The 14,319-nt window shown below is 42.6% G+C and overlaps 1 protein-coding gene across 1 annotated transcript in view; it reads right to left on the bottom strand.

Moving 5' to 3' along the window:
• Positions 1-14,319, bottom strand: part of TUBGCP5 (tubulin gamma complex associated protein 5) — a 128,004-nt gene that overhangs the window by 15,139 nt on the left and 98,546 nt on the right. The window contains exon 22 of the mRNA XM_053705463.1: positions 6,351-6,451. Coding sequence (XP_053561438.1) covers positions 6,351-6,451 — 101 coding nt within the window. The remainder of the gene's footprint in view (positions 1-6,350; positions 6,452-14,319) is intronic.

A 14,319-nucleotide genomic window follows, 5' to 3' on the forward strand; every position in this document is an offset into this window, starting at 1 on the left:
AACAAAAGAATCCAGAAAACTGGTACAGGAACAAGGGTAAGGATAGCACAGCCACCCCCACAGAGTACAGATACAAACCGACTCTAAAACAGACGACTAGGACGTAGACCCAAGGATCTATCAAAAAAGGCCCAACAAGTTTTACTTGGAGCCAGCAAGACCCCAGGGGGAACAAAATAATCCCACCTTTCCACCTTCCATCCAAGAGAAGACCTAAAAAAATAAAACAAAGGACTCCATCTCCATAGGGAGGAGAACATCCCCTAAAGAAAGGGATAAGGCCGAAGGGGCAACAACTGTCCTCAAGGCCCGAAACTATCAGCCAATGGGAAGATAAATCCCCAACACAGATGTCCTAGAAAAGGACCCCCCTAAAAGTAGCTTGCCAAGCAAAGACACAGCCAACCCATTCGCCTGCAGAGCAGGGAATCCATGGGTTACACTGGCAAGCTGACCAAGAGAATCAACCCTAAGGCACACCAGAAATTGGACATCCAGAGCCAGCAGCTGAGTACGAACCAACAACCCTTAAGGCGCTAAGCCATAAACTAACCACTAGGTTACATGGGCTGCTTTGTTGCAATGAGTAATAAATACTCAGAAAATCTGGCCAACCATGACCAAGTCAGGTAGATGGAGCAAGGACATAGCCCAAGTTTCCACTACCGTGGAACACCCCAACCAGCCTTGAGATCCAAGATTCCAAAACAACCCAAAACTGGGTCAGGAAAAAAAACCAAGCGAACCCTCAGCAACCGGATGGAAGTCTCAGGGAGAAAAACAGGTCGGGGCACCTAATAGTTCAGGCAAACCTTACTCTAGAACTGAACACCCCAACTGGCCAAAAAGCCAGACACAAGGGATATGGATGCATATCCAGAGAATCCGGATAGCGGGAAGAACTCAAAGCCCAGCCCAAAGGAAGGAACCACTCCTAGCTAAAGTCCAACTCTCCAAGGAGCAAGGCGAGAAGTCGTATGAAGAGACTTCTTAAAGTCTCAGTAGAACACAAGGGATACCTCAAGGTTAAAAAAAACTTTCTAGCAGGGCTAGTCTCCCCATCACCTCCACACAAACAGAGGATACAGGGGAGAGAAAGGCGCTAAGCCTTCCCAGCTCCCGGAAACCCTGAGCTAAACAAAGTCCCCACAGGGACCAACGATCACCCAGAAACTCAGATCCCTAAAAGGAGATCCAACTCTCCCTGAGACAATGGAAGAAGACCCAAAGGTCTCATAACTCAGACAGACAGTACACGTCAAAGAGTAAGAGCTGCATTTAGATACACTATAAACAGCTTAAGCGCACACCTTCAAGGTGCCAAGAGCTGCAACTGTTTCAAACTGCAAACCTTCCGCATGCTAGACAGCTATCCTGATACAAGCTGTTGGATCAAGCCCAGAAGGACAAATCCAGAGTCCTAAAACTGAAGGCCAAACCGCTCCAGCGGTAATGGGGCGCTAAGCCCTCCAACCCCCCCTGCATGGGGGAGGAAAACTCTAGGTTCTGATGATATCAGATCTCAGATAGAGTGACGCAGCGGAAAACTCCCCTGACCCGGTCATCTATAACTGAAGGCTATAAGGACTGGCACATTCCTTCCTGCCTCAGGGACCCACAGTGCCTTTTGAATGCTTAGTTGAATATGTAAACCAATGATAACCTGAGCACTCAGCGCTTCTACTGAACCAGCCGAGCAGAACAGTGCCATGTGTCTGAACAGCTGCAAGGCCGAACGAACCCAACAGGACCAGCCTGCACTCAGGGTCCTAACTGGCAAGCTGCATAAATCCTCCCTCATAGGGGAAAAAAAAAGAAAACATACATTTTTAACATAGGACTAATGTGTCCAAAACAACTTCCAAAGAAGAACAAAGAGTATAGAACCCAGAAGGTTCCCGAAGGAACAAAACCAAATAATATATAAGTAAACCCGGAGGTTAACGCCCATAAAGACACAACACTCAGGGACAGTTACACCCGCTGGGAACTGTAGAGGCCCTCCCCAAGGCGAAAGGCCCAGGACAATAGGGCACGAGCACATTCTCAAATAAACGTCTAGACTCTGCAGATGAACAATCGCCAACATTATGTGGAAGCGAAAACGTGCTGCAACCTCCAGGAGGAACACGCCACCCTGAATGGAGGAATCGGAAACTGTGTTACCCACATGTGTAGAAGTATGAATTGGTAGGGAACTCCCCTCTCGGAGGACAAGACACCCAGGGGCGGATGGCTTAGCTGTCCCTTGATTCCCTGAGCCCGAGGAACCAGGCGCTCTAAAATGGCATATGGAACAAAACTGGTTGACTTGTGTCAACGAGGCCAGTCCGGATTCGTCACCGGACACAGAATCTGAAATCAAAATAGTCTCAGTATCAGAATCCTCCATAACTGAATCTGAAATTAGCACAGTCTCAGCATCAGAATCCTCCATAACTGGTAAAGGATATATAAATATGGACTAAAGTAGTAAAACAAAAACAGCACTTGATACCCACAATGGCTGGGGCACTCACCACCTTCTATGACCAGACCCCTGCGGACTAGAATATTTCCTTTGCCACACGGTCGGGAATGTGGAAATGGAAAACGGAACGTAATCACACCTGACACAAGGACCGTACAGTCTAAAAAAGCGTGCCTAACCAAAAGGCCGCGTCACTTTCAAAGGCCTCTAATGTTTCAAACCACGAGCCCGTAAACATCACACATAAGCAGGTTGAATCACATAAACATGATTATAAACCCCCCTGATCAATAACCCCCTCAGGAGATATTAACCCTCAATTCCAAGATACTAAAAGAGACTCACTGAGACCCTTATGATAAGATAGACCCGCAAGGTGGTAGCCTCTCGAGAAAACATTCAAATTACAGTACATTGAGAAATAAAGTAAAATGAAACGATCTTACCGGAATCTATGCCGTAGAACAGGAACACAGCCTTTCAAGTGTGACGGATAGTAGCATCGACTCCGCCATGGACTTGAGAGAAGAAAGCAGGCAGTGGAGCGAAGTTCAACAACGCCGATTGCTTGAGGAGCTGTTAACATGAGTCGGGATGGCTTTGCAGAAAGAATCTCCCTGCATCTCCGGACTCTAACTTTCATTCAAGCCCTCACTGAGAGACTGACAGGACTACCTCAAACTCCTGTCTCATGCCGAAGAGTACTACCCTCCATAAGAGACAAAAAACAAAAATTAAAAATTCTGACACTTCTCTGCCAACCTCCTGGGACGAAAGGCAAAGAATGAATAGGGGATGAGGGTAGTGGGAGGAGTATTTAAGCCTTTGACTGGGGTGTCTTTGCCTCCTCCTGGTGGCCAGGTTCTTATTTCCCAAAAGTAATGAATGCAGCTGTGGACTCTTTCCATTTAAGAAGAAAAAACAAACCCCGTGTGCTGAAACATCTTTCTTAACATGTTTTCCAACTTTTTATCCATGGGCTCTTTAAACGACGAACTATCCTCAAGTGGAATAGTCATCCGCTTTGCAAGCGTAGAGATGGCACCATTCACTTTAGGGATAGTCCTCCATAGCTCGAGCTGAGAGTCCGGAACGGGGAACAGTTTCTTAAAGGAAGAAGAACGGGAAAACGAAGAACCTAATCGCTCCCATTCATTCTTAATAATATTAGCCATCTTAACGGGAACCAGGAAGGTCTGAGGTACCACCCTGTCCTTGTATACTTTATCAAGCTTAAGAATTGAAGGTACCTATGGAAGCTTCGGTTCCGGTACCTCCAGAGTAGCAAGCACTTGCTTCTGCAAAAAGTGCAAATTCTCTATCCTAAACCTAAAGTCAGGCTCCTCCACAGCCGGAGGCCTAGATGACAAGGTTTCCGACCCAGAAGGGGCCTCCTCCGAAGAGTCGGATTGGGCCTCATCAGCAGATAACGCCTCTAATATTACCATAGGCATAGAGAACCCCTGGGCCGGACCGCCAAGATGCGTCCTACGCTTGCGCTTAGCAGAATGTGGTAAAGCATGAATCACCTTTGATACCGCCGTTTGCAATTGATCCGCAAAATCTGAAGGCCAATGAAGCTCTCCCGTAGGAGTAATGGTTGGACCACTGGGGCGCTGCATGTGCAATAGGAGATGGATGCAGGGAACGCACCTCACGGGACGGAGAACCCTCAGAGGTGGACGGCTCAGTAGTACTAGACATCCTCCTATTTTTAGATGTCACAACATTATCAAGGCATGTGGAACATAGTTGAACAGGCTCATCTACCAGAACCTCCTCACAATAAACACAGGTATGAGACTTTGTTAAAGAGGGAGTACCCTCTAACGCATCAGAGTCCTCCATAGCTTGCGCTTTTATTATGGACTAGATTTTAATAAAAAAAAGTGTACCTTTATAAACCTCCAATGGCCGGGGTACTCACCACCTCCTATGACCCGGACTACAGAAACCGCTTTGTCTCTTGCGCCGCCAGTCAAGCAGAGGAAGTGGCCTAGGACACACCTGGTCACATGGAGTGTCTCGCAGGACCGCCCCTACACTAGGGGAAAAAAACGTGCCATAATGGCCGTGCAAATACTCCCGGAAGAGAACCTGCCAGTTCCACCATTGCCAGAGCCTCATCTTGCACATAACGCAGCAATGACACAAATAAACATATTATGTATAAACCCCCCCTGTTCAATAATCCCCCTTCCAGGAATATTAAACCTTGATTCTATAAAGATAAAGGTGTCACACTGTGACCCTGTCTTCTCCGTTATCATTATGAATAAAATGAAACGATCTTACCAGAATCTATGCCGTGGAACAGGAACACGACCCTTCAAGTGTGACATGGACTTGAGTGCAGAAAGCAGGCAGCGAAACTTGTCAACGCTGATTGCTTATGGAGCTGTTATCTCATTGAGAGGCTGACAGGACTACTTTAAACTCCAGTCCCATTCCGAAGAGTACTACCCCCCATAAGAGACTACTCTGAATCTTCCGACACTTCTTTGCCATCCTCCTGTGACGAAAGGCAAAGAATGACTGGGGAGTGGGGGAGGTATTTAAGCATTTGGCAGGGGTGTCTTTGCCTCCTCCTGGTGGCCAGGTTCTTATTTCTCTCAAGTAAAGAATGAAGCCGTGGACTCTCCTCCCCTTTAGATGAAAGTATGTAAGGAGGACCAGGTAGCCGCCTTACAAATCTGATCCATAGAGGCCTCGTTCTTAAAGGCCCAAGAGAAAGCCACTGCTCTAGTGGAATGAGCCGTTATCCTCTCAGGAGGACGATGTCCCGCTGTCTCGTAAGCTAAGCGGATGACACTCCTTAACCAAAACGATAGGGAAGTCGAAGTAGCCCCTTCTGCCCCTTACGTTTCCCTGAATAGACAACAAACAAAGAGGAAGATTGTCTAAACTCCTTAGTAGCCTAAAGATAGAACTTCAAGGCACGAACCACATCCAAATTGTGAAGTAAGCGTTCCTTCGATGAAGAAGGATTAGGACACAAGGAAGGAACCACAAACTCCTGATTGATATAACAACAGAAACTAAAGTAAATCAGCGCTAACACCCTAGAAAATCTCCCTAACGTGAATTACACTATGCAATGTCTATTATAGACAGTGTGTAATGTAAAATCCTCTAATATGCTCAGTGAAAAATGAACTAATAACAATAACGATAATAATAATAATTGATTAAAACACAATATTACCAAGTAGCACAGATTGTCCATACAAATGTCACTGCAGTCCTAATTGTAAGTGACAAAAGTCCCGGTAGAATAGTGCGACTTAGTCTCTATCAGCTGATGCAGCCCTCATTCAATAGTATTTCCCAAACAACCAGAGGGGATGATGTGCTACGAAAAACAGTAGGAGAAGCACAAAAACAGCTTAAAGATTTTAATCCGTGACAAATAGTGCAATAACATATAAGCACTTACATTAAAATAAACTCCTGATTGATGTTGCGATCTGACACAACCTTAGGAAGAAAACCTAATGTAGTACATAAAACTGCCTTATCTGCATGAAAAATCAGATAAGGGGGCTCACATTGCAAATCAGAGATCTCAGAAACTGCGCGCAGAGGCAATAGCCAATAAAAAAAGACAATCTTCCAAGATAACAATTTAATGTCAACGGAATGCAGAGGCTCAAAGTGACGAAAGGCAAAGAATGACTGGGGTAATGAGGAAGTGGGAGGGATATTTAAGCCTTTGGCTGGGGTGTCTTTGCCTCCTCCTGGTGGTCAGGTGTTGTATTTCCCAACATTAAGGAATGAAGCCGTGGACTCTCCCTATCTTAGGAAGGAAATATAAATATTAAAGCAAATAAGACACAGAATATATTGTTCACTTGCACAAAATAACATACAATGTACTCACAGTGGGGAAAAGATCCTCTACAGACAGCTTTGTTTAGTACTTTTACAAGAAATTTGTGACAGTTTGTAAAGTCAGATTCCATCTTCATAATAGATTCCATCCTGAAAGAAAACACCATTTAGAGTTTAAAGTAAAAACAATTCTAGATTTGTGACACTTTGTTTAACATTTCTTGTTATCACAATTTGTAAAATACTTTGGGTATAAAGGAGCATTATAGTGGAAAAATGACCTGCTCTAACCAGCACTAGCAACCCTGCAAGTCTATGTGTTTACCTCTGCAAATGGGTTAAACACATAGTTAAAGTATCGCTCGGAAACAGCAGAGAAATGCTGATCCCGAGGAGATCCGGGGGGTAAACCAATCAGCAGCTGAAGTCACACAATCCAGCTGCACTATTACTGCTGATGATTGGCTCATCAACAGTTTCTGTTGGGGGCAGCAGTTCTCTGCAGCTCCTGTTGAGGGGTTAAACACAGAATTGCAGGGTTGCTAGTGATACAGTTACATGCTCTAATGAATAGGAGCAAAAAACTTATTCTACTACAAATAGCCCTTTAAGTGCTAAGCAATCTAAATCACCAATTCTTAACAAGTGTGTGGATAGCAACTAGTGTCAAATAATTTGAGTCATTAAAAAAATTAAATGATCTCTAAAGTAAAAACATAAATTATGCTTACCTGATAATTTAAATTTCCTTCTGTATGAGGAGAGTCCACGCATAATTTCTTACTGTTGGGAAATACTGAACCTGGCCACCAGGAGGAGGCAAAGACACCCCAGCCAAAAGCTTAAATACTCCCCCACTTCCATCATATCCCAGTCATTATGCCAAGGGAACAAGGAACAGTAGGAGAAATATCAGGGTATGAATGGTGCCGGAAGAGAAAACAAATTGTGGTCCGCACATCGGAGTATACGGGCGAGGGCCGTGGACTCTCCTCATACAGAAGGAAGTTAAATTATCAGGTAAGCATAATTTATGTTTTCCTTCTTAATATGAGGAGAGTCCACGGCATCATTCCTTACTGTTGGGAAAACTATACCCAAGCTCTAGAGGACACTGAATGATGACAAGAGGGGTAAAAGAAATGCGGACACTAATCTGAGGGCACCACCGCCTGTAAACCTTTCTCCCAAAAGCTGGTTCAGCCGAAGAAAAAACGTCAAATTTGTAGAATTTTGAAAAAGTATCTAAGGAGGATCAGGTAGCCGCCTCACAAATCTGATCCATAGAGGCCTCGTTCATAAAGGCCCAAGAGGAAGCCTCCGCTCTAGTGGAATGAGTCATAATCCTCTGAGGAGGTCTAAGTCCCGCTGACTCGTAAGATAAGCGTATAAGACTCTTCAACCAAAAAGATAAGGAAGTCGAAGAGGCCTTCAGACCCTTACACTTCCCAGAGTAGATAACAAACAAGGAAGAAGTTTGTCTAAAATCCTTAGTAGTTTGAAGATGAAACGTCAAAGCTCGATCCACATCCAGATTATGAAGTAAACATTCCTTCGAAGAAGAAGGATTAGGATATAAGGAAGGAACCACAATCTCCTGATTGATGTTACGATCAGACACCACCTTAGGAAGAAAACCTAAACGGGTACATAGGACAGCCTTATCAGTGTGGAACACCAGATAAGGAGGCTCACATTGCAAGGCAGCCATTTCAGAAACTCTGCGTGCCGACGCAATAGCATATAGAAAAACATAATTTATGTAAGAACTTACCTGATAAATTCATTTCTTTCATATTAGCAAGAGTCCATGAGCTAGTGACGTATGGGATATACATTCCTACCAGGAGGGGCAAAGTTTCCCAAACCTCAAAATGCCTACAAATACACCCCTCACCACACCTACAAATCAGTTTAACGAATAGCCAAGAAGTGGGGTGATAAGAAAAAAGTGCGAAAGCATAAAAAATAAGGAATTGGAATAATTGTGCTTTATACAAAAAAATCATAACCACCACAAAAAGGGTGGGCCTCATGGACTCTTGCTAATATGAAAGAAATGAATTTATCAGGTAAGTTACATAAATTATGTTTTCTTTCATGTAATTAGCAAGAGTCCATGAGCTAGTGACGTATGGGATATCAATACCCAAGATGTGGAACTTCCACGCAAGAGTCACTAGAGAGGGAGGGATAAAATAAAGACAGCCAATTCCGCTGAAAAATAATCCACACCCCAAAATAAAGTTTCAATCTTATGATGAAAAAAACTGAAAATATAAGCAGAAGAATCAAACTGAAACAGCTGTCTGAAGTACTTTTCTACCAAAAACTGCTTCAGAAGAAGAAAACACATCAAAATGGTAGAATTTAGTAAAAGTATGCAAAGAAGACCAAGTTGCTGCTTTGCAAATCTGATCAACCGAAGCTTCATTCCTATACGCCCAGGAAGTAGAAACTGACCTAGTAGAATGAGCTGTAATACCTTGAGGCGGAGTTTTACCCGACTCAACATAAGCATGATGAATCAAAGACTTTAACCAAGACGCCAAAGAAATGGCAGAAGCCGTCTGGCCTTTCCTGGAACCGGAAAAGATAACAAATAGACTAGAAGTCTTTCGGAAATCTTTAGTAGCTTCAACATAATATTTCAAAGCTCTAACTACATTCTGTAACAATCTCTCCTTAGAATTCTTAGGATTAGGACACAATGAAGGAACCCCAATTTCTCTACTAATGTTGTTAGAATTCACAACCTTAGGTAAAAATTTAAATGAAGTTCGCAACACCACCTTATCCTGATGAAAAATCAGAAAAGGAGACTCACAAGAAAGAGCAGATAATTCAGAAACTCTTCTAGCAGAAGAGATGGCCAAAAGAAACAAAACTTTCCAAGAAAGTAATTTAATATCCATAGAATGCATAGGTTCAAACGGAGGAGCTTGAAGAGCCCCCAGAACCAAATTCAAACTCCAAGGAGGAGAAATTGACTTAATGACAGGTTTTATACGGACCAAAGCCTGTACAAAACAATGAATATCAGGAAGATTAGCAATCTTTCTGTGAAACAGCACAGAAAGAGCAGAAATTTGTCCTTTCAAGGAACTTGCAGACAAACCTTTATCCAGACCATCCTGAAGAAACTGTAAAATTCTAGGAATTCTAAAAGAATGCCAAGAAAAATGATGAGAAGAACACCAAGAAATGTAAGTCTTCCAGACTCGATAATATATCTTCCTAGACACAGATTTACGAGCCTGTAACATAGTATTAATTACGGAGTCAGAGAAACCTCTATGACTGAGAATCAAGCATTCAATCTCCATACCTTCAAATTTAATGATTTGAGATCCTGATGGAAAAAAGGACCTTGCGATAGAAGGTCTGGTCTTAACGGAAGAGTCCACGGTTGGCAAGTAGCCATCCGAACAAGATCCGCATACCAAAACCTGTGAGGCCATGCTGGAGCCACCAGCAGAACAAACGAACGCTCCTTTAGAATCTTGGAGATCACTCTTGGAAGAAGAACTACAGGCGGAAAGATATAGGCAGGATGATACTTCCAGGGAAGTGACAATGCATCCACTGCTTCCGCCTGAGGATCCCTGGATCTGGACAGATACCTGGGAAGCTTCTTGTTTAGATGAGAAGCCATCAGATCTATTTCTGGAAGACCCCAGATTTGAACAATCTGAAGAAATACCTCTGGGTGAAGAGACCATTCGCCCGGATGTAACGTTTGGCGACTGAGATAATCCGCTTCCCAATTGTCTATACCTGGGATGTGAACCGCAGAAATTAGACAGGAGCTGGATTCCGCCCATGCAAGTATTCGAGATACTTCTTTCATAGCCAGAGGACTGTGAGTCCCTCCTTGATGATTGACATATGCCACGGTTGTGACATTGTCCGTCTGAAAACAAATGAACGATTCTCTCTTTAGAAGAGGCCACGACTGAAGAGCTCTGAAAATCGCACGGAGTTCCAAAATGTTAATCTCGCCTCCTGAGATTCCCAAACCCCCTGTGCTGTCAGAGACCCCCATACAGCTCCCCAACCTGTCAGACTTGCATCTGTTGAGATCACAGTCCAGGTCGGAAGAACAAAAGAAGCCCCCTGAACTAAACGATGGTGGTCTGTCCACCAAGTCAGAGAGTGTCGTACAATCGGTTTTAAAGATATTAATTGTGATATCTTTGTATAATCTCTGCACCACTGGTTCAGCATACAGAGCTGAAGAGGTCGCATGTGAAAACGAGCAAAGGGGATCGCGTCCGATGCAGCAGTCATAAGACCTAGAATTTCCATGCATAAGGCTACCGAAGGGAATGATTGAGACTGAAGGTTTCGACAAGCTGAAACCAATTTCAGGCGTCTCTTGTCCGTCAAAGCCAGAGTCATGGACACTGAATCTATCTGGAAACCTAAAAAGGTTACCCTTGTCTGAGAAATCAATGAACTCTTTGGTAAATTGATCCTCCAACCATGTTCTTGAAGAAACGACACAAGTCGATTCGCATGAGATTCTGCTAAATGAGAAGATTGAGCAAGTACAAAGATATCGTCCAAATAAGGAAATACCACAATACCCTGTTCTCTGATTACAGATAGAAGGGCACCGAGAACCTTTGTAAAAATCCTTGGAGCTGTTGCTAGGCCAAACGGCAGAGCCACAAACTGGTAATGCTTGTCTAGAAAAGAGAATCTCAGAAACTGATAGTGATCTGGATGAATCGGAATATGCAGATATGCATCTTGTAAATCTATTGTGGACATATAATGCCCTTGCTGAACAAAAGGCAGAATAGTCCTTATAGTTACCATTTTGAATGTTGGTATTCTTACATAACGATTCAATATTTTTAAATCCAGAACTGGTCTGAAGGAATTCTCCTTCTTTGGTACAATGAATAGATTTGAGTAAAACCCCAGACCCTGTTCCAGAACTGGAACTGGCACAATTACTCCAGCCAACTCTAGATCTGAAACACATTTCAGAAACGCTTGAGCCTTCACTGGATTTATTGGAACGCGAGAAAGAAAAAATCATCTTGCAGGAGGCCTTATCTTGAAAACTATTCTGTATCCTTGTGAAACAATGTTCTGAATCCAAAGACTGTGAATTGAATTGATCCAAATTTCTTTGAAAAATCGTAATCTGCCCCCTACCAGCTGGGCTGGAATGAGGGCCGCACCTTCATGTGGACTTGGGAGCTGACTTAGGCTTTCTAAAAGGCTTGGATTTATTCCAGACTGGAGATGGTTTCCAAACAGAAACCGTTCCTGTAGGGGAAGGATCAGGCTTTTGTTCCTTATTCTGACGAAAGGAACGAAAACGATTAGCAGCCCTATATTTACCTTTAGATTTTTTATCCTGGGGTAAAAAAGTTCCTTTCCCTCCAGTAACAGTTGAAATAATAGAATCCAACTGAGAACCAAACAATTTATTACCTTGAAAAGAAAGGGAAAGCAAAGTTGACTTAGAAGACATATCAGCATTCCAAGTTTTAAGCCATAAAGCTCTTCTAGCTAAAATAGCTAAAGACATATACCTGACATCAACCCTAATGATATCAAAGATGGCATCACAAATAAAGTTATTAGCATGTTGAAGAAGATTAACAATGCTATGAGAATTATGATCTGTCACTTGTTGTGCTAAAGCCCCCAACCAGAAAGTTGAAGCTGCAGCAACATCCGCCAAAGATATAGCAGGTCTAAGTAAATTACCTGAACACAAATATGCTTTTCTTAGAAAGGATTCAATTTTTCTATCTAAAGGATCCTTAAAGGAAGTACTATCTGCCGTAGGAATAGTAGTATGTTTAGCAAGAGTAGAGATAGCCCCATCAACCTTAGGGATTTTGTCCCAAAACTCTAATCTGTCAGATGGCACAGGATACAATTTCTTAAACCTTTTAGAAGGAGTAAAAGAATGACCCAGATTATTCCATTCCCTGGAAATTACTTCAGAAATAGCATCAGGGACGGGAAAAACGTCCGGAATAACTACAGGAGGTTTAAAAACCGTATTTAAACGTTTAGATTTAGTATCAAGAGGACCAGATTCCTCCATTTCTAATGCAATTAAGACTTCCTTAAGCAAAGAACGAATAAATTCCATTTTAAATAAATATGAAGATTTATCAGTGTCAATCTCTGGAACAGAATCCTCTGAACCAGAAAAATCATCATCAGAAACAGAATCAGAATGATGATGTTCATTTAAAAATTCATCTGAAAAATTAGAAGTTTTAAAAGACCTTTTATGTTTACTGGAAGGAGAAATAACAGACATAGATAGCCTTCCTAATAGATTTAGAAACAAAATCTCTTCTATTAACAGGAACACCCTGAGTATTAGATGTTGATGGAACAGCAACAGGTAATGGAACATTACTAATGGAAATATTGTCTGCATTAGCAAGCTTATCATGACATTCATCACAAACTACAGCCGGAGAGACAGTTACCACAAGTTTACAACAAATGCACTTAACTTTGGTAGATCCAGCATCAGGCAGCGATTTTCCAGAAGTAGCTTCTGATTCAGGGTCAATCTGAGACATCTTGCAATATGTAATAGAAAAAACAACATATAAAGCAAAATTTATCAAATTCCTTAAATGACAGTTTCAGGAATGGGAAAAAATGCCAATGAACAAGCTTCTCGCAACCAGAAGCAAATAAACAATGAGACTTAAATAATGTGGAGACAATAATGATGCCCATATTTTTTAGCGCCAAAAAAAGACGCCCACATTATTCGGCGCCGAAATGCTTTTGGCGCCAAAAATGACGCCACATCCGGCGACGCCGACATTTTTGGCGCAAAACGTAAAAAAAATGACGCAAACACAAACAACTTCCGGCAACAAGAATGACGCCGGAAATGACAATTTTTTTTTTGCGCCAAAAAAGTCAGCGCCAAGAATGACGCAATAAAATGAAGCATTTTCAGCCCCCGCGAGCCTAACAGCCCACAGGAAAAAAAGTCAATTTTTAAGGCAAGAAAAATTTATTATTCATATGCATTATCCCAAATAATGAAACTGACTGTCTGAAATAAGGAATATTGAACATCCTGAATCAAGGCAAATAAATGTTTAAACACATATATTTAGAACTTTATAAAAAAGTGCCCAACCATAGCTTAGAGTGTCACAAAAAATAAGACTTACTTACCCCAGGACACTCATCTACATGTAGTAGAAAGCCAAACCAGTACTGAAACGAGAATCAGTAGAGGTAATGGTATATATAAGAGTATATCGTCGATCTGAAAAGGGAGGTAAGAGATGAATCTCTACGACCGATAACAGAGAACCTATGAAATAGATCCCGTAGAAGGAGACCATTGAATTCAAATAAGCAATACTCTCTTCACATCCCTCTGACATTCACTGCACACTGAGAGGAAAACCGGGCTCCAGCCTGCTGCGAAGCGCATATCAACGTAGAATCTAGCACAAACTTACTTCACCACCTCCACGGGAGGCAAAGTTTGTAAAACTGATTTGTGGGTGTGGTGAGGGGTGTATTTGTAGGCATTTTGAGGTTTGGGAAACTTTGCCCCTCCTGGTAGGAATGTATATCCCATACGTCACTAGCTCATGGACTCTTGCTAATTACATGAAAGAAAAGAACCTTCCAGGACAATAATTTAATGTCAACCGAATGCATAGGCTCACACGGAGCCCGTTGCAAAACCGTAAGAACAAGATTCAAGCTCCAAGGTGGAGCGTTAGATCTAAACACAGGTCTGATCCTGATCAGAGCCTTAATGAAGGATTGCGAGCCTCTTGTGTAGCAAAACAGAAATGGCCGAAATCTGTCCCCTCAGGGAACTGGCAGAAAGGCCCTTCTCCTGACCATCCTGAAGAAAGGAAAGAATCCTGGCAGCCTTAACCTTATGCCAGGCGAAACCACGTTCTTCACACCAGAAGCTCTCCACACCTTATGATAGATGTGACGAGTAACAGGCTTACGAGTCTGAATGAGAGTGTCAATAACCCTCT

The sequence above is a fragment of the Bombina bombina genome, chromosome 3 (assembly GCF_027579735.1).
Source record: "Bombina bombina isolate aBomBom1 chromosome 3, aBomBom1.pri, whole genome shotgun sequence".
NCBI classification, from domain to species: Eukaryota; Metazoa; Chordata; class Amphibia; order Anura; family Bombinatoridae; genus Bombina; species Bombina bombina.